This window comes from Podarcis melisellensis, assembly GCF_964234715.1.
Source record: "Podarcis melisellensis genome assembly, chromosome: 8".
NCBI lineage: Eukaryota > Metazoa > Chordata > Lepidosauria > Squamata > Lacertidae > Podarcis > Podarcis melisellensis.
This window is the reverse complement of record NC_138540.1, coordinates 56,164,941-56,183,394: the sequence shown is the minus strand read 5'-3', so window position 1 is coordinate 56,183,394 and position 18,454 is coordinate 56,164,941. Positions and strand designations below refer to the sequence as shown.

General features: G+C 43.7%; 1 protein-coding gene across 1 annotated transcript in view; it reads left to right on the top strand.

Annotated features, from left to right (window-relative positions):
* NLRC5 (NLR family CARD domain containing 5) overlaps positions 1–18,454 on the top strand; it is a 47,126-nt gene that overhangs the window by 18,717 nt on the left and 9,955 nt on the right. The window contains exons 18-36 of the mRNA XM_081921778.1: positions 108–191; positions 1,727–1,816; positions 2,390–2,437; positions 3,450–3,533; positions 5,038–5,121; positions 5,826–5,909; positions 6,982–7,071; positions 7,760–7,822; positions 8,162–8,245; positions 8,687–8,770; positions 9,746–9,835; positions 12,323–12,388; positions 13,781–13,864; positions 13,991–14,074; positions 15,346–15,432; positions 16,258–16,395; positions 16,676–16,759; positions 17,174–17,257; positions 18,272–18,355. Of these exons, the coding sequence (XP_081777904.1) occupies positions 108–191; positions 1,727–1,816; positions 2,390–2,437; positions 3,450–3,533; positions 5,038–5,121; positions 5,826–5,909; positions 6,982–7,071; positions 7,760–7,822; positions 8,162–8,245; positions 8,687–8,770; positions 9,746–9,835; positions 12,323–12,388; positions 13,781–13,864; positions 13,991–14,074; positions 15,346–15,432; positions 16,258–16,395; positions 16,676–16,759; positions 17,174–17,257; positions 18,272–18,355 (1,596 nt within the window). The remainder of the gene's footprint in view (positions 1–107; positions 192–1,726; positions 1,817–2,389; positions 2,438–3,449; positions 3,534–5,037; positions 5,122–5,825; positions 5,910–6,981; positions 7,072–7,759; positions 7,823–8,161; positions 8,246–8,686; positions 8,771–9,745; positions 9,836–12,322; positions 12,389–13,780; positions 13,865–13,990; positions 14,075–15,345; positions 15,433–16,257; positions 16,396–16,675; positions 16,760–17,173; positions 17,258–18,271; positions 18,356–18,454) is intronic.

Here is an 18,454-nt window from a genome sequence, read left to right as displayed (position 1 = left end):
GAAATGAAAATAAATTGTACCTAATAGAATTCATTCTGCCAGAAAAGCTATATGATAATGTATAAATACAAAGTGGAAAAGTAATTTTGCCTTCCTTTCAATTGTAGCTTGTCCAGTAATTCTCTGGGCGACGCAGGTGTCTTGAAGGTGGCTGAGATCCTTCCTCATCTGAACGCATTGCGTTCTTTAACGTAAGTGAAAGTCCAGGTTCTCTGTATTTAATTGACTGACAGGAGACAAATTGATGCAAGAGGAAAAGGGCCTTTTTGGTGGCTGCCCCCAAACTGTGGAACTCCTTGATCTGATTTATTAGATTCATATATTGCTTTATACTAAAAAAAGTCTGATATCAGTTTCCAATGTTTATAAGACAATAAAAATACTAATTAGTATCAACTTATTAAACAACACACAACTTCAGTACAGTAACACTTGTAAAAAGGACGTTCAGTCAAGTCTGGATTGAGTAGCTGTAACCATTCAATCAACGCTGCCCATATCTCTGGGATAATAAAGCCATTATTACCTGGTGCTGAAATTATAGTCCAGCTGGTGCCAAGGGTGTATTCCTGGGGAGAGCGTCCCACAGATGGGGAGAGCTTTTGTGGAGGAGTCCTCAGGAAGCTCAGCTGGCCCTCATTCTTGCTATTTTTCAGCAGATGGTGAAGACTTTTAAAAAAGTCCTGGTAGGCTTTTGCATTATGTACTCAGAACAGAGTACATAATGTTACTATCTCATGATTCTGTCTCATCTGCTGAGCCTGTCTGTTTTCTTTGACATTTTATATTTGATGGAGTGTATTATATTACTGTATAGTTACTGACATAATGGTTGGTGGAGGCAGTGTGTGCCCATAGAATTCCCTGCACATAGAAATGAAGCATTTCAAGGGGAGAAGGCAAGGCTGTGAGCCTTCTCTCTGAACTGCTACTTTTCTCCCTGTGGGGTATAATTTATTTGGTATGGAGGACCTTTCAGGCATGGTCAACCCAAACATCCAGGCTGAAGTGGGATAGCCCAAATTATTGCCACCTCAGTGAGAATCAGGACTCCAGGGGTACATGTAGGATTTTCATAAGGATGGCAATGGGAACTCTCCTACCATTGGGTGATATCCCAGGTTTGCCACACTCTGAATAGTTCTAGAGCGCTGAGTACAATTAATTGGACATCACTTGTTGTGAATTGCAGGCATAGGGGGATTTTGATTGGGGTTGTAGCCAGGGCGAAGTTAGTTAGTTAGTTTCTTGCATTTATATCTCCCTTTTTCTCCATGAAGCTCAAGGTGGCTTACATGTTGCATTTATACTCGCAACAGCCCTATTGGGGAAAGCAAGAGCTTATCAAATAAATCCCTGCCTTTATCCAAGCTACAGCTTATGTAACAAAACCAACAGCACCCCGATTTAACATTCCCAAGAAAACGAGAAACCGTAGCTCATTTTGGAAATGCATCCCTTAGAACAACCTTTCTCAACCTTAATGGGTCCCCAGATGTTTTTGGACGACAACTCCCATCATCCCTGCTGGTCTTAATGGGAACATGCCACCACCGAGTGAATCTCCAGCCATTAACAGGAGTGCTGTTGTGGAGAACTCAGCTACCCTGGACCAGGGGCCTTGTAACAACATTTGGGGTCGCAGTACTACCAACCTCTGATCTGAGCACTTTCTATATAGCAGTTTTCTTCTGCTGCAGACTTGGGTCTCCTTCATGCTTTCTAGGCTGGATCATAACAACATGTCTATGGACGGGGCCTTTCGCTTGGTGCAATGCTTCGCTGAATTGGAACATATGACGTCCATGGAGCTATGGTAGGTCCAGCAGCTGTTTCTCCTGCCAGAGCAGTCTGAAAAATAATAACATTCCTGCATTTGGTCACAGTTTTGCTCATTTGACCCTTCTTTTTTTTTAAAAAAGAATATTTTTATTAAATTTGTAGTAAAAAATACAAATGCAGATAAGCAGAACAAGCAAGAACCGTAAGCAAGAACAACTACAACAATTGTAGGACTACCCCTCCCCTCGGTACCCATTTTTCCTTCATATCTTCCCAACAGCTTATAAAATATCTCCAGTAACATTAAAACATTTATATATCATTTTAGGAAAAGGCACTATCGAATGTACCTAATTGTTGACTAAAATGAAAAATGTCTATATCTGTGGTACAAAACAGTAAAACTGAATCCATCTTTAAAAAAGATTACAATACAGGGGTTCCTAGGGAAATATTGTTTGCAAAGATATTGGGGAAAAGGTAACTTATTAAAAACAACAGCAACTGTATATCTAATTTACCAAGGTATTCTAACGCATGTAGTTAAAACAGATTCAATCAAATTCATGAATTCCAAATTGATATTCTAATCTCTTTCTCATTACAGTTTGGGAAGCACCCAGAAAGTTCACTTAACATTTGGGGAAAGAATAAGGTAAAGGTATTTCCTGTTGGTATACTTTGGGGTGGAAGACCATTGACCAGTGTGGTGCTGCAGGATTCTGTCCACGGCCTAGCGCTGTCCACCATCTTTATAAATGATTTGGATGAAGGAAGGAATAGAGGGGCTGCTAATCACATTTGCAGGTGACACCAAACTGGGAAGGGTAGCTAACACCATAGAAGATGGAATCAGGATTCAAGATGACCTTAACAGATTGGAGAACTGGGGCAAAACTAACAAAATGAATTTCAGTTGGGACAAATGAAAGGTTCTCCACTTAGGCAGGAATAATCAGGTATACAAATATAGGATTGGGGGGCACATGGCTTGGCAGCTATACATGTAAAAATGATCCAAGGGACTAAGCAGACTACAAACTTAACGTGAGTCGACAGTGTGATGTAGCAGCAAAAAAAAGCTCAGGATATTCTAGGCTGCATCAATGAAAACATAGTGTCCTGATCAAGGGAAGTGATAGTACTGCTCTATTTTGCTTTGGCCAGACCCCACCTGGAGTCCTGCATTCAGTTCTGGGCACCACAATTTAAGAAGGATATTGACAAGCTGGAACATGGGCAGAGGAGGATGACCAAGATGATAAAGGGTCTAGAAACCAAGCCTGGTGTGTAGCCTGGTGATATGGGAGCTATTTTTCAAATATCTAAAGGGCTGTCACATGGAAGATGGAGCAAGCTTGTTTTCTGCTCCCCCAGAGAGTAGGACCCCACCAAATGAATTCAAACTACAAGGAATGAGATTCCTAATCAACGTTAGGAAGAACTTTCTGCGGGTAGATGATATTCTACAAAAACCAGTGACTGAAAATGGAGCGATGGAGAAGAATGGAGGATTCATAATGCATTGGTTTTTCACTCCAGAAAAAAAAGACAAGGGAGCTCAGATTTCCAGTCTTCCCCAGGGTAGAAATCCAAATGAGGAGAATATTGGAATCATAATCCAAATGTGCCTTCAAGTTGACTAACTTGGTAGATTTTCTTTTCAGTCCCCAAATGCTCCGAGTGACTAGTGAGCATCAAAGGGAGCAGCTGGATTCGGTACCTAACTCAATCTATGACCGCTGCTTCTGGTAAGGTGCTTCTCTCTGTGTGTGTTTGTGTCTCTCTGTCTCTCTCCCTGCCCCTGTGTTAGGAGTAAAGCAGCAATGTAGTGTCTGCTTGATGGATTACTTCTATTGCATGCCATCTCTGAGAGGTGAGATACTCCAGGGGATCCGAGTGCTTATCCTGGCTTCTGTTTCCGTGGAATGAAGTATTTTTAGGATACAGTGGTGCCTCGCAAGACGAAATTAATCCGTTCCGTGAGGCTCTTCGTATAGCGGTTTTTTCGTCTTGCGAAGCAAGCCCATTGACAGCTTAGCGGATTAGCGCTACAGCTGTCAAGCGGCTTCCAGCGATCAGCTGTTAAGCGGCTTATCAGCGGAACAGCTGATAAGCGGCTTAGCGGCTTAAGAAAAGGGCGAAAAAAGCGAAAAAAACCCGCGGGGGGATGCAATATTTTTTTCGTCTTGCGAAGCAACTCCATGGGGGAATTCGTTTTACGAAGCGCCTCCAAAACGGAAAACCCTTTCGTCTAGCGGGTTTTTCGTCTTGCGAGGCGTTCGTCTTGCGGGGCACCACTGTATAGGGCTTTATTTACATATATACACAACCTGGGCATTGGATGGAGGGGTTCAAGGGTGCAAACGAGCATCCTTGCAAGGCAGCAGATCAGATCCCCAGAGATCCCTTCTGCAGCAATCAGCATTTAGCCAGCTGCCTCCCCTTCTTCCTTCTCTATTGCAAAACTGTTAACATGGTGCACATTAGCAGTAAAGGTGCCACCTCCCCCAGGCTCTACTGGATATCTCATTTGGAAACACAGGGGGAGTCCCAGCTACAAGAAGACCATCTCATAACCACTGGTTCTCATTGGTTCCCACTGGACTACTTGCCAGGAACCTGACAAAGGAATAGTCAGCTAGCGGCCATAACAGGATCTCCCAAATGTTCTTTTATACTTTCAAAAATATTGATATTTGTGTTCTGCTTTTTTCAAGAACAAATGCTGAGCTCAAAGTGCCTCACAATAATCACAGTAACATTTAAAAACAACAACACAACACTGCAATTACTGTAATATCATTTAGATGCAGTAGCATCTAAATAAAGCAAACAAACAATATTCATTTTCTTCCATTGTTGGAATCCTGCACAGACTTACAGAAAATACCTTTCTGTGTTTTTAACAAAAATAAAAAATGATGCTTGGACTTCAGAAGTTAGCCTGGATCTTAGTGAAAATGATATTGTTTCAGCATTTTTTTTAATTTTTACTTTATTATAAGTATTTTATATTGCTTCAACATTTTGTTACTACTACTAATAACAACAATAATTATTAATTTGTTTCAACATTCCCCCCCCCACAAAATATAATTACATTTTACTGATGTTATAGGTTCCTGAATAAAGGACATGCACAATCCCTCCGTTTAACTCATCTCTTTCTCCAATAGACCCATCAAATAGAACTAAAGCTGTGCTAAACTTTGATTTAAATATTCGAAGTGCTAATCAGGCTCTGTGTTTCAGTCTCAAGGAAAGTATGATGGACCTAAAGGATGTTGACCGATTGTTTAAACGTCTAAGTACATGTTCTGGACTGACCAAGATCAAGTAAGTGATCAAGGTCAAGTAGGCATTGTGTGAATGAACCAATCTTATTCATTTAAAGCCTATAGACCTGCTCAGTTTATGTAGCCAGATTAATACAATAAGAACACAAAACTAAATTCCTATTGGTATCCAGTGTTTTAATGCATAATCCTCCCATAATGCAATTTGGGAATAGGCTGCTCTTTGGTAGGAAAAAATAATGCAAGTAAATATAGAATGAGCCTGCCTAAGTCCTCAGATTTTCTGGAGAGGTCCTTCTTGCAGCTCTGTCAATTCTAAGGCTCATTTGGGAGGGACATGAGGCAGGGCCTTCACAAAGGCTGCACCCAAAGTTTTGAATTCCTTCCCTAGGAAGGCCCACCTAGCCCCTTTTATGAAGCTATTGGGCATGGCTTTCCCACATCATACTTGTTCGTAGTAGACTTCCTTCTTCCAACAAGTTTGTAGAACATGTGGCGTAGTGGTTAGAGTGTTGGCCTAGGACCTGGGAGACCAGGGCTCAAGTCTCTACTCAGCCCATGTAGCTGACTATGTGACATTTGGTCAGTTGTAGTCTCTCAGCCTGGCCTACCTCACATGGTTGTTGTGAGGATCAAATGGAGAAGGGGGAAACCATGTACTCCACAATGCGTTATGCAAAGGAAAGGTGGATATAAATGTTTTGGTAATAATAATGTTTTGAATTTTCCACCCTGGCTGTGTAGCTTGTCTGGCAACTCGCTGAATGATCAAAGTGTTGAACGACTTCTGAAATTCCTGCCCTACTTCAACAGTGTGGAGCTCTTAAGGTGAGTCTGGGAGCCTCTGCTGGAGAACTGCTACCAGTCAGAGTGGACATTGTTGGGCTAGGTGGCCCAGCATTCTCACTCAGCCCAAGGATGCTTCACGTGCCAGATCCCCAGGGATGACCCAAATATGATTATTTCTGTTTCCTCCTCTCACAGTCCAAGGCTGCCAGAGGCAAATAAACCCACAAACATCTTTCCTATTCTCTGGCAATAAAAATAAAATCGGTAATAATAAAAATACATGAGAAGATTCACAATTCATTGCTCTTTCATGACACGCAAATGCAGCTTGCTTCTGAGGAGGCCACTGCACTTTGTCAAATGATAGGGCCGGCCCTTCTATCTTTTAAGATAGTGGGTTAGGGGAAGGATGTTAGGTAAATATAATGAGGACCTGTGCCTTGGAATGAGGGGTGGGGGAGAATTGGGGCAATGAGAAACTGAGGGAAACTGAAGTTGACAGATTCACCCATCCCTATTTGGTTGGGACTGATGGGAATTGTGGTCCAATTGTAGTCCACTTAGAGGACACCACATTGGTCAAGATTGTCCAGGTTTGCTACATTATATTCTCAATACTGGGAAACACTTAAGTATGGGCGGATTCACTCAAACCATTTTTACATGGAATTTTCCGTGGTCAACCCTAACATGTTGACCCCCTTTTTTGGTACACTGTCTCGTTCAGTGAGTGTTCAGTTCTTTGAGAGAGAATCACTGCAACTCAGCCAACATTTGAAAAAAGCTTCTTGAAGACATTGAGTTGCCACCTTGGTGTGTCTTCTTGACACACTCACAAAACACACCAAGAAGTAAATATGTTTTTAATTTGAATTTGGTATCATGCATGCTTTCAGAATTATAAGTCACTTTGAGACCTATTTGTAGTAAGTAAGTAATAAATAAATGTAACAAATAGTAATAGAAATAATGAATTACTGACCTTGCTGATTAACGGCCATATTTGCAATGGCTCCATATGCACAGTTGATCTATTGACAGTTGGGATCCACAGACTGATTTTCAACTCAGCATTTGGACATTTCTGCTTCTTCCCACCTCTCTCCTACAGCATCACTGAGAGCAAGTTTTCATCACATTGTGTTTGCTTGCTGGCCAACTCAGTTAACCAGTGTAAGAGAATCTGCAGAGTGGAAGTCAGGTAAGAGGGTCAAGACTCCAGGAATATCAGGACATGGAGAACTTCTGACCTCCTCTTCCCTTCCAACTTGATCCCCAAGAGTCAAAAGAACAGAGCCTTCACTCCTGCTGCAATTCTAGGTGAAGAAGCTCCATAATATAAATCCTTAGATCAGTGAAACCATCCATGGCTACCAGCCACAATGGCTATGTTCTGCCTCCAGTGTCGGCAGCATCCTGCCTCTGAATACTAGAGAGGAGAGCACTGCTGTCGTGCTCAGGTCCAGGCTTCCCATACACATCTCATTGGCCACTGTGAGAACAAGATGCTAAATTAGACAGGTCATTGGCCTCCTCCAGCAGGACTCTTCTTAAGTTATTATGTTCATAATTCCATCCCTTTATTTCTACAGTTTTCCTTTTCATTGCACCCAACAGCTGCAGAAATTCAGTGGAGTTGACTAGAATACACAAAACGGCAGATGTTCTCCTGTGCTTTTTTGGGGGTGGGCAATTGGATGTGCATCCTCCTTGTTTAGCACCCTCCCCCAAAGTGAAGTGGGTGGAAATCAGAGATGGGGGAGGCAGGGATCTGGAATAACCTTAACTTTACTCCAACCAGCCTCAGCCACAATAGCCAGTCATGTGGGAGGATGTGGGTTGTAGACTGCCTCAGTTCCTAGTCAAGGTATTTCCTTGTGTGTTTATAGATCAAGTGAAAATGCTTTTCTGCATTTTGTGAAAAGTAAAGAAAGCCAAGAAATATGCTGCAGGTATGTGCAAACCGATAATCCTTATTTCATGACAATTTTGCTTCTTTCAAACATGCTGGGTTTTCCCTCCTGGCCCTTTGGAAATCCTCTTGGATCGTTGGCTTTGAGCATGTTGTTCTCAGTCCACCTAAATAAATTTAGAAATGCTCATGCTCTTGAAGGATGGGATAAACTTCACCAGCCTTTATTGTTTTCCTTTTACATTTCCATCACATCTTTCATCATCATCATCATCATCATCATCATCATCATCATCATCATTATTAATTTTTAAAAGACTAACCTCTAACTTTCTTACTTCTGCCCTCTAACAGACTTTAACTTTCTGCCCTCTAACAGACTAACTGATTGTGGCATTGGCAAGTGCGAGATCGTAGAGCTGTGCCCCATCTTTGAGAAGTGTGACCGTCTTGCAGAACTGGAGTAAGTGTCATCTCCATTGCGACTATGAATGCATCAACCATGATGAGCCAGGATCATGCCACACCTTTGCTGGAGGCTTTTGAACCAAGGTTGGGTGGCCATCTGTCAGGAATTCTTTAGCTGCGATTCCTGTATTGCAAGAGGTTGGACTATGAATGCATCAACCATGATGAGCCAGGATCATGCCACACCTTTGCTGGAGGCTTTTGAACCAAGGTTGGGTGGCCATCTGTCAGGAATTCTTTAGCTGCGATTCCTGTATTGCAAGAGGTTGGACTAGTTAACCATTGGGGTCCCTTCTAACTCTACAATTCAATGATTCTATTATTCGGGCATTGCTGGGACGCTAACTTTGACTCACCATAGAAATGTATAATGGACTGTTGTGGTGGCTTCTGTATACAAATCCAGGAGAGCTCTGTCTGCTTATTTCCTTTTCAGTCTTTCTGGAAACCATATTGGCAATGAAGGACTAAGTTGCCTCTTAGAACATTTGCCCAGGACCCACATTCCCTGCCTGATGAAGTAAGTAAGTGGGTGCAAGAGGGATAGCTATGGGATTGGGGGTGGGAGGTGCCCTAAGCCCACTTCTGGCTCTTTAACTTGCAAATACACAATAACAGCTACTGACATTCTCAAATCATTCCATAAAGTGCTTTCCATCATCTGGAACAGACTTTGAGCTAACAATAAATCTTGGGAAACACCTTCAAGAGAGAGCACAGTACTTGGAAAGCTTTGCGCTTGTTTTCCATAGGTTTGTATCTCTAAGGAACATCCAGCCTGTGAGGTGAAGGGTTGCACTGTAACATGTAGTCGCCTCCTATGTTTCAGCCACACCCCAATTTTCTGGTATCCTATCCCCGGTGGAAAATCATTCCAATGTTCAGGCTGTGAGTGCCGTTCCATATGCAGCCAAAATGGCTGTGCCATTTAGGGGGAGGTGTCTGCAGGCTTGAAAGAATAACAAGGTTCTCAGAAGCATATGAAATATTTAAGGGGGAGCCCTAACCCGAGGGAACCCCCAAAACAACCTAAGGAGGAATCAGTGTGTTCAAGAGCCTGGAACACTTACTGTTTGCAAGGTGAAAATAATCAGTGTTTGTGTGTCAGTGAGGAAGGGGGTCTAAGTATATTAAAGACCCTCCATCTTCCTGTCAAGATTGAGTACCTGAATGCCATTAGGTTAATGACTGGCACCCAGGAGTCACGGGACCATTGCCTGATCAGGGGTTAGGATGGTGGATATAATCCCAGAAAGGTTATGGAAAGACCGTTTACATTCTGCTACCTTGTCCCCCTTTCCTTCTGGTATCCCTCTTGATCTGCTTTACAATGGACAATGGACAAAGCAGCTTTTGCCTTGGGTGGGAGGTCCAGGCTGTTGAGCAGGTATCTGACCAGTCTTAGGAATGGAATGGAAAAAACTGCACACACTGTTGTAGACCACACTGAAAAATAATCTGAAAGAAACATTTTCTTCTTCCCCCTTCTGCATAGAATCAACCACAACGGGGTCTCACAAGATGGCATTCTCCATCTCGCTCATGTCTTTGCCACGTGCCAAAATGTGGCTGAAGTTCACGTGAGGTATAATTGCTTGTAATTTCTCTTCCCCAAGCCCAACACATACAGCTTGTCCCTTGGAACTAAACTGGAATTGGAGTGTGTGTGTGTGTGTGTGTGTGTATATATATATAAATAATTTCTTATTTTTACCCCACCCATCTGGCTGGGTTTCCCCAGCCACTCTGGGCAGCTTCCAACAAAGATTAAAAATACATTAAAATGTCACACATTAAAAACTTCCCTGAACAGAGCTGCCTTCAGATGTCTTCTAAATGTCAGGTAGTTGTTTGTCTCTTTGACATCTGATGGGAGGGCGTTCCACAGGGTGGGCGCCACTACTAAGAAGGTCCTCTGCCTGATTCCCTGTAGCTTTGCTTCTTGCAGTGCGGGAACCACCAGAAGGCCCTCGGTGCTGGACCTCATATATATGGTTGGGGGATAACTTACCATATTTTCCCCTCTATAACACGCAGATTTTTTTCTCCTAAAAAGGAAGGGGAAATGTCTGTGCGTGTTATTGAGCGAATGTGTGGTCCCTGGAGCCAAATGGCAAAAAAAAATCAGGCAAAAATCAAATCGCGCGTCTCGGAGAAGGGAAACCTGAAAAGAGGAAGCGGCTGCTTTCCTGCATTCTGCCTCAGGGTCTTACTGCCCACCCTCCTCTGTTTCCTTGCTGTGTTTGCTCAAACGGAACAAAGAGCAGGGAAAGCCCCTCCCCTCTAGGCAAGCAGAGGGGAAAGCAGAGTGTCGACATGCAGGAGGGAGAGAGAGCGAGCGAGCGAGCGAGCGAGCGAGCGCGCGCTGGCTGGCTTGGGTGGGTAGGTGAGGGAAAACTTTTGCCTTCCTTTCCTCCCTCCCGTTATACCCCTCTCCTGTATTCTTAGCCAGCTGCTTCTCTGCACACCCCTCTCGTGCTCCTTGTCCATTCTGTGTTTTTCCTTCCCTCTCCACTTAAAATGTGGTTAAAAAGCATGGATCCACATGGATCCTCAGGATCTTTGCATTGGGTCACCCCAGATTCACCATCAGATCACATAGCATGTCCATGGCTACAGCCTGCCCCCCAAAAATCACGCACCCACTGTTGCCTGGGGCTGCAATGGTGCAAAAACGTGGTTAAAAAGCATGGATCTACATGGATCCTCAGGATCTTTGCATTGGGTCAGCCCAAATTCACCATCAGAGCACATAGCATGTCCATGGCTACAGCCTGCCCCCCAAAAATCACACACCCACTGTTGCCTGGGGCTGCAATGGTGCAAAAACGTGGTTACAAAGCATGGATCCACAGGGATTCTCAGGATTTTTCCATTGGGTCACCCCAAATTCACCATCAGATCACATGTCTGTGGCCACAGCATGAAGCACAAAAATGATACATCCACTGTTTCATTCAGAATGTTTTTTCCCTTGTTTTCCTCCTCTAAAAACAATGTGCGTGTTATGGTCAGGTGCGTGTTATAGAGCGAAAAATACGGTAATACGAAAGGGTTTTTAATGTGGATTCCGAAAGGGCTGAACTTTCAGATATGGAGGCAAAGTTTACAATTGCACCTAATGGGAGCATAGCAGAAAGCAGAAAGAAATGGGTGGGAGATAGAGGGAGTGGCTTGATTGACTGGCGTGCATGTGTGGAATGAAGAGACTGGGCACTTTGAGGGCTGGGGCTCCCACCATAAGCTCCTCCCTTCAAAGGCCACATTCATACCATGCATTTAAAGCATTGTGATACTGCCTAAAGCAATCATGGCTCACCTCAAAGAATTAAGGGAGATGTAGTTTGTGAAGGGTGCTGGGATTTGCTAGGAGACCCCCATTCCCTTCACAGAGCTACAATTCCCAGTGTGGTTTAACGACCAGTCCCTCTTCTCAGGGAACCCTGGGAATTGTAGTTCTGTGATGGGAATCTGGGGGCCTCCTGATAGCTCTCAGCACCCATAACAGACTACAATTCCCAGAATTCTTTTGGGGGAAGAAGCCATGACTGTTTAAAGTGGTGCCATAGTGTTTTAAATGTATTGTGTGACTGTGGCCTCACACCTTTCTCTAATCAAAAGCAATGGGTAGGCTTCAAATGTGTTTTCTGATATGCAGTCTAAGGTACTATTTTATTCAGTCAGCTTTGCTATCGATAGTTGTCCCAGTGCACATTTATGTTGCAAATGCCTCTGCTCTTCTGCATGAACATGGTTACAGTAAATAGTGTCAGAGATTAAAACATCAGTCATAAAAAACTTCCCTAAACAGGGCTGCCTTCAGATGTCTTCTAAACGTCAGATAGTTGTTTATTTCTTTGACATCTGATGGGAGGAAAGACTCAAGAAAGACTGGTGTGGAAAGCTACTCAGAGGTATTTCAGAAAGGGAAGTGTTAGAATAATAGAGAGGGGAGTAAGATTGTTTCAAAAGGATGTTGAAATACCAGAGAGTAAACACTGGTGGAACAACGTTTAAAGCTGCCTCCCACCTGTTTTTGTTTTTCTAAAAATGTGTGTCTTTCTCTTTGCAGTTTGTGCTCTGAGGCAACACTGCTGATCACCCTAGTTAGAGAAGATAAACCTCAAAAGATCCTGAGGTAATTATTTGAACATTATTCTACTCCCTTTGTGAAATGGAGCAGGACAGTCTTTACAGCAGGGGTGTGGAGAATCTTTTTCAGCCCAAAGTCTACATTCTATGGAGAGCTTTTCAGGGGCCACATGTCAGTGGCGGTCAGGGGCCAGAGGCATGACTGATCTGCTAGCCTGCAGTGAAAAGTAAGTTAATGAACTCCCGTAAGCCCAAAGCATCCATGGAAGAGGGAGCATGCTGCTTCTCTGCGTGGTTTGCTTGTTTTGCCTTCCTTCCTACCAATGAAGTTCTGCTTTGGTTGAGTAATTGACTGTATCCTTGCATCAGATGTGTTTCAATAACCCAGTCACTTCTGATGCAGACACACAGTGGAGGTTAACTCAGATGAGGTTGCCTGTTGCCACCCTCTGTGAGTTGCTTCTCTCAGCTTTCTGCCTTACTAGCAGCAGTCGTGCTCAGAAAAGAAACATGACAGACAAACCAGCAAAAACAAGGGTGGGGGAGGCTTCTCTGAAGGCAAACCATGCTAACCCTCACCTGTCAGGTGCACTGTGCTATGAAGTGAAGAATCTACCATAGAAGGGAAAGGGCTAGCTAATGCTAGATATGGGTGGGAAGACCTGCCTATTTTGGTTCTCTCTGTTTCTCATTTTTCCAATCTTAAATTGAGTTCTTCAAATTTATGAAGCAATCTGCAAATTATTATTATTTTAAATCATGAAAATTCTTCAGCATTTATGGGCAGTTTTTTCCTAATACAGAGGTACTTCAAGTTACAAACGCCTCAGGTTATAAACGCTTCAGATTTCAAACTCCGCTAACCTGGAAGAGTTACCTCGAGTTGAGAACTTTGCCCCAGGATGAGAATGGAAATCGTGTGCTGGCGGCGCAGCAGCAGCAAGAGGCCCCATTAGCGAAAGCACGCCTCTAGTTAAGAACAGTTTCAGGTTAAGAACGGACCTCCGGAACAAATTAAGTTTCTTACTAGAAGTACCACTGTAATACCTTTTTGTATGCAACTTCTCAAAGCAATTTCTCCCGATAAAGTGCATATCTGTATATTTCCACCAATATATTCATTTTTATGCACCCCTCAAGCATTTTTGCAAACATTGTTTGATTGGAGAAGTACATAGCAAAATTAGGCCGAGTGCAAATTTTCAAACGTGGCAGGATCAATTTGCTTTTAACTGTGAATTGGATTTCTCCCCTTCCCATGCCTAGGACCTTCTGTACGCAAAGCAGATACTCAGTGAGCTTTGACCCTCCTTCCAAGTCATCTAGAGGATCTCTGCAGAAACATTGTGTTTCTAAAGATGGACTGCCTTTAGAAATCACTGTAGTTCTTGACCTACCCCAAAGCAGCTCACTTGACTTGATTCCTCCTTTCTTCCAGCATGAAGCAGTGCTGTTTCCAAGCAAAACATCTGGCGGTGCTATCCTCTACTCTGGGCAAGTGCCTTGCTCTGAGCACCTTCACGTGAGTTTTGCTACTTCTGTCATAAACACTAGTCCCATTCTGATTGACGTGAAACACTACTCTGGTTCCTTTAAGAACAGAGTAATAATAAGACACCCTCAAAAGATTTGCTCTCTTTGCTCTTAGGTCAGCTAATAATGGCATGATGCTCAGCAGTGCAGAAGATCTACTCAGAGCCTTAAGGAAATCGGAGGGCATGCTAAGAATAGGGTAAGCATTTCTCTTCTGTCATCCAGTTGAATTCAAGCTGTCAGAGATTCCACTCTGCTTCTATTCTTTTGCTTAGGGTGTATCTAACAGTAACATGGGGTGCACAGCCACTGCAGCCCCTTGTCTCCCTAGTAACCTCTTGAAAACATCTTCTAAGATGTTGTATTTGGAATTTCTGTTGCTCTTGCAAATGTGGGTCATAAAAATGTCCTGCTACATCCTATAATTCAGCAAACACAGGTTCCCCTCAGCAGATCAGCAGACACAGTCCGTTCCTCTGCATGTATTCTTAAAAGAATTCCCATTCAGTGGGGTTTGCTCCCGTGCAACTGTAAGGACACCAGAAGAACCTGCTGGATCAGGCCAAGGGCCCATCTGGTCCAGCATCTTGTTCTCACAGTGACCAACCAGATGCCCATGGGAAGTCCATGAGGGGAAGCCTGAGCGCAACAGCATTCTGCCCACCTGGTATTTAGAACCACTACTGCCTTTGACAGGGAAGACGGAATGTAGCTGTAGTAATTGGTAGCCATTGATAGCTTTTTTCCTTCCATGGATTTCTCTAGTGCACTTTTAAAGCCACCAAGCTGGTGGGTGTCGCTGCATCTTGTGTTTGTCTGGGCAGTTGTCTTGGAGACCTAACTCAAATCTTAGCTGGGGGCCAAATTCCACATTATGGGTGGGGATGAAGCACCCACCAAAACCAGGTAGCTTTTGCCTTTAGCTGGGGGCCAAATTCCACATTATGGGTGGAGATGGGGGAAACAGGGTTGCTTTTGCCTTTCTCCACATCTATTGTCACATCTGAGACTAAACTTCCCAGTACTTGCCTGGGAATAAGAATGGTCAGGTCAATCTCTTTCCAGCCTTCAACGTTCACATTATTTTTGTATGAGTATTTCCCACAAAACACACACTTTTATATGCATTTTAACCTAATTATGCCATTATATATGCATTGTTGTACATTTTTAGGGCCAAGAACTATATTGCAAAATTAAGAAAATGGAAGGAAAGCTGGCTTTGGTCCATTTATTAGTTTGGGTAGTGCAAACCTAGTTGGTTTTGCTTCTAAATGCATATAAAACAAAACCCTCTGGCATCCCTGCTTGGGAATAAGCCCCACCAAACTCAGCAGGATTCACTTCCGAGTAAGTGTACATAGAACTTTGCACTGTATTTAAACAAAAAACAGGCAAACAAAACCAGGTGAGGCCTCACATGGGCCATTCTTTTAACAAAGCAATATATGTGTGTCCTTTGCATTGCAGCATCGAAGAGCCTTGGGTGAAAGATGAAAGCATCATTATCCTTCTGAAGTTGGCTGCAGAAGTCCAGGGAAACATCACAGCCATCACGTAATTAGTTCCTCTGTGTGCCTGCCTCCTTGAGTTGTTCTTTGAGGAATAAAATACATGGTTGGCAGAAAAAGATGGTGAACAAATCCTGTGAAAACCTTAAAGGGAGATAATTTTCTCCCTAAGAACATGTTTCTGTATTTCAACAGAGCTGGCCATGGATCTCAGAGCAAAGTCTGGATCAGGGATGGGGAACATGTGGCTCCCCAGATCTGGCTGGACTCTTAACATCCAGCATTCCTGAGCACTGACCATGTTGACTGAGGCTGATGGGAGCTGTGGTCCAAAACAGGTTAGGCTGAGGTGGGAAACTTGTCAGCTCCAGCTGACGAGAGTCCAACAACATCTGGAGGGTCCTCAGGCTCCCTGTTACTTTGCTATGTGCAGCCACTGTGGCATACGCTCCTCTGTGGTTGTGGTTGTGGTGGCTGGGCTCTATAGTTCAAAACCTCTGGAGATGCCTGGCTGTCCTATGGGAAATGAATCCAGATCAAAAGGCCACAAAGTGTGTTGAAAAGATCTCCCTGGAGAAGATGGAGCTGGGTCATACCTCTTGTCTTACCTCTGTCTTTGCCAGTGATTCCTGGATTGCAGGGGGTTGGACTAGATGGCCCTTGGAGCCCCTTCCAACTATACATTTCTATGATTCCTTGCATTCAAGCCCACACAATGCAAAGATGTCAGAGGGAGGAGCAACCTAGGTATCCAACGTTGGTGGTGGGGTGAAGGGCCCCATTCCACCTTCTCCACACGTTTCCACTTTCTTCTGCCATACCCACAAGTAAAGCATGAATAGCACTTTGTTCTTCAGTTTCTGTTGGGCAGCCTCTACAAGGCAGGGCAAAATTGTTTCAGCTTTCCTGATTTTTTCCTTCCATTTTTGGCTAGGAGAGACCAGGCCCTCTTCGTAGTGGAACAGGAATTTCCTCGTCAGGAGGAGAAAGTGGAGTCCGTGGTCAGCCGGTGAGGAAGTCATTGTTCGTTGGCTGGTGTGATTGTACTATACCATGATCCCAGCGCTCATGGCATAGTTAAACTTTCATTCATTCCAATGCACTAAAGTGGCCAAAGGACTACAAAGAAACCCTACATGAGGGTGGCGGTGGTGGAAATCAATTTTCAGCTTAATTTGAAAATCAGGGGTCCTCCTGGTTTCCACGCCCTTTGCCCATGCATAGGCAACTTCTGCTTAAGCTGCCCTTCTGTGTTCTCTTTGTGTGTTATGTGTGTGTGAGGCCTGCAGGTTGCATCAGTGTGAACTGGAAGCCAAAGGAGTCTGCTTTCTACCCAAGCTCATTGAGAAATGTAGACAACTCTGGGCGTTAAAGTGAGTGTGTGGAGGGGAGGGGGTGTCTCTCCCACAGTGGGGTTTGTTTGCTTTTTGTTTTGATCACAGAGAGCTGCTTGCTGTGCTGCTGGCTGCAGCCAGACTTGAAATCACCAGACATTGGAAGTCTCCATGGGGTCTCTCTAGGGATGGGTGGCATGGGAGGGTGTGAGGCATTGCCTTGCCTTAGCACTTAACCCCTCACAAGAGAGCTTTAAAGGGGTGACGAAATGAGACCATTTTGATGTTGTATGGCTTCCCTTTATATGGCTTCCCACTTTAAAAATATTGTTCTACGTAGGCCCCCAATGACACATGCCTTTATGTAACAAGACTGCCTTATTGATATATAGCTTTCTGCTTTCCCCAGCGACTACTTGTGAATATATCACACCTCTCCTTTTGTCATTCCAGCTGGTCTCAGGTACAGTTCACTGATGCTGAAGCAGAAACCATCTCTGACACACTGCCACATTTTCCATCACTGAAGAAACTTGGGTAGGTGTGAATCGCTGTGTGCTCTGGATTGGTGGCACCTTCCAGGATTTGAACCTCTCTAGCGTCACACTCATCCCCTCTTTATTGTGAAATGTTTTCATTTTCCACGCTGGGCTTCTTATACACAACTCTCTTCTGTGATCGAGAAACGCTTGAATACAGGTTTTTAGAGTTAAATACCAGTAGTGTAAATTTTTGCAAAGTCTCTCCAGCTTGGCAATTTAAAACGGGTGGAGTTCTGTATTATTATGACTTTAAAACTATCCTGTAGGCACTAAATAATATATGTAAACAGAAACCTATTTTTGAAAAATGGTTCAGTGTCTCTAAGGGAGGGGAATGACACAAGTCCAAAACAGTGGGTGTAATTTACTATGCACATGCTAACCTTTGCAGCATATCTTACAGTTTAGCAGATTTATTAGCACCCTCATCAAACTACGTTTCCCAATATTCTTTTGGTGAAGCCATGATAGTTAAACTGATATAAAACTGGTTTAATCCAGACTCAGAGAATGAATGAGTTTCTAATAGTATATAGGAGGGGGCTTGGAACTTACGACTCACAAGCGTGGGGGAGAGAAATCTGTTCAGTTTGTATTTTAATGTAAACCAGTCAAAATTGTACTTCTTGAACCATAATGTGAACCAAAACACAGCTCTCCAATTTGTGCAGGGGTTGCATTCCTGGCACCTGCACATGCCAACAGAGCATGCATAAGCCCACCCTGCCCCACCCCTGTTCCGCCCTCTTCCAGGTCGAAAGCGACCCATGCATTGGCGGCCGCACGTCAGTTGGATGTGCACAAAATGGTCACCGCCTGTACTCTGCATTAAGATTGAGTGTTTATGTTTGTTTATGTCATGGCCTCTTGACATTTTATAGCCACATGGTGACATCTTACACTTATGTCTCATTTGCCACCCTGTGGTTGCAAATGACTGGGCCAGGTTACATTCAGTGGACAGAAAGCTGCTGACTACCCTAAACCTGCAATGGTTTTGAATTTCCAGGTTAACCTGTTGCAGTTTCCTTCCCCCCGGAATGGAGCACCTGGCTGAAGCATTGCATCAGTGCCACACGATTGAAGACATTGAGTAAGTTTGATATCCAGTATGTGAGTGACTGTGATGGGCATCTCTTTTTACCCCTGGGTAAAATAAATCACAGGCCTTCTGAACACCGTCTCTGGAAAG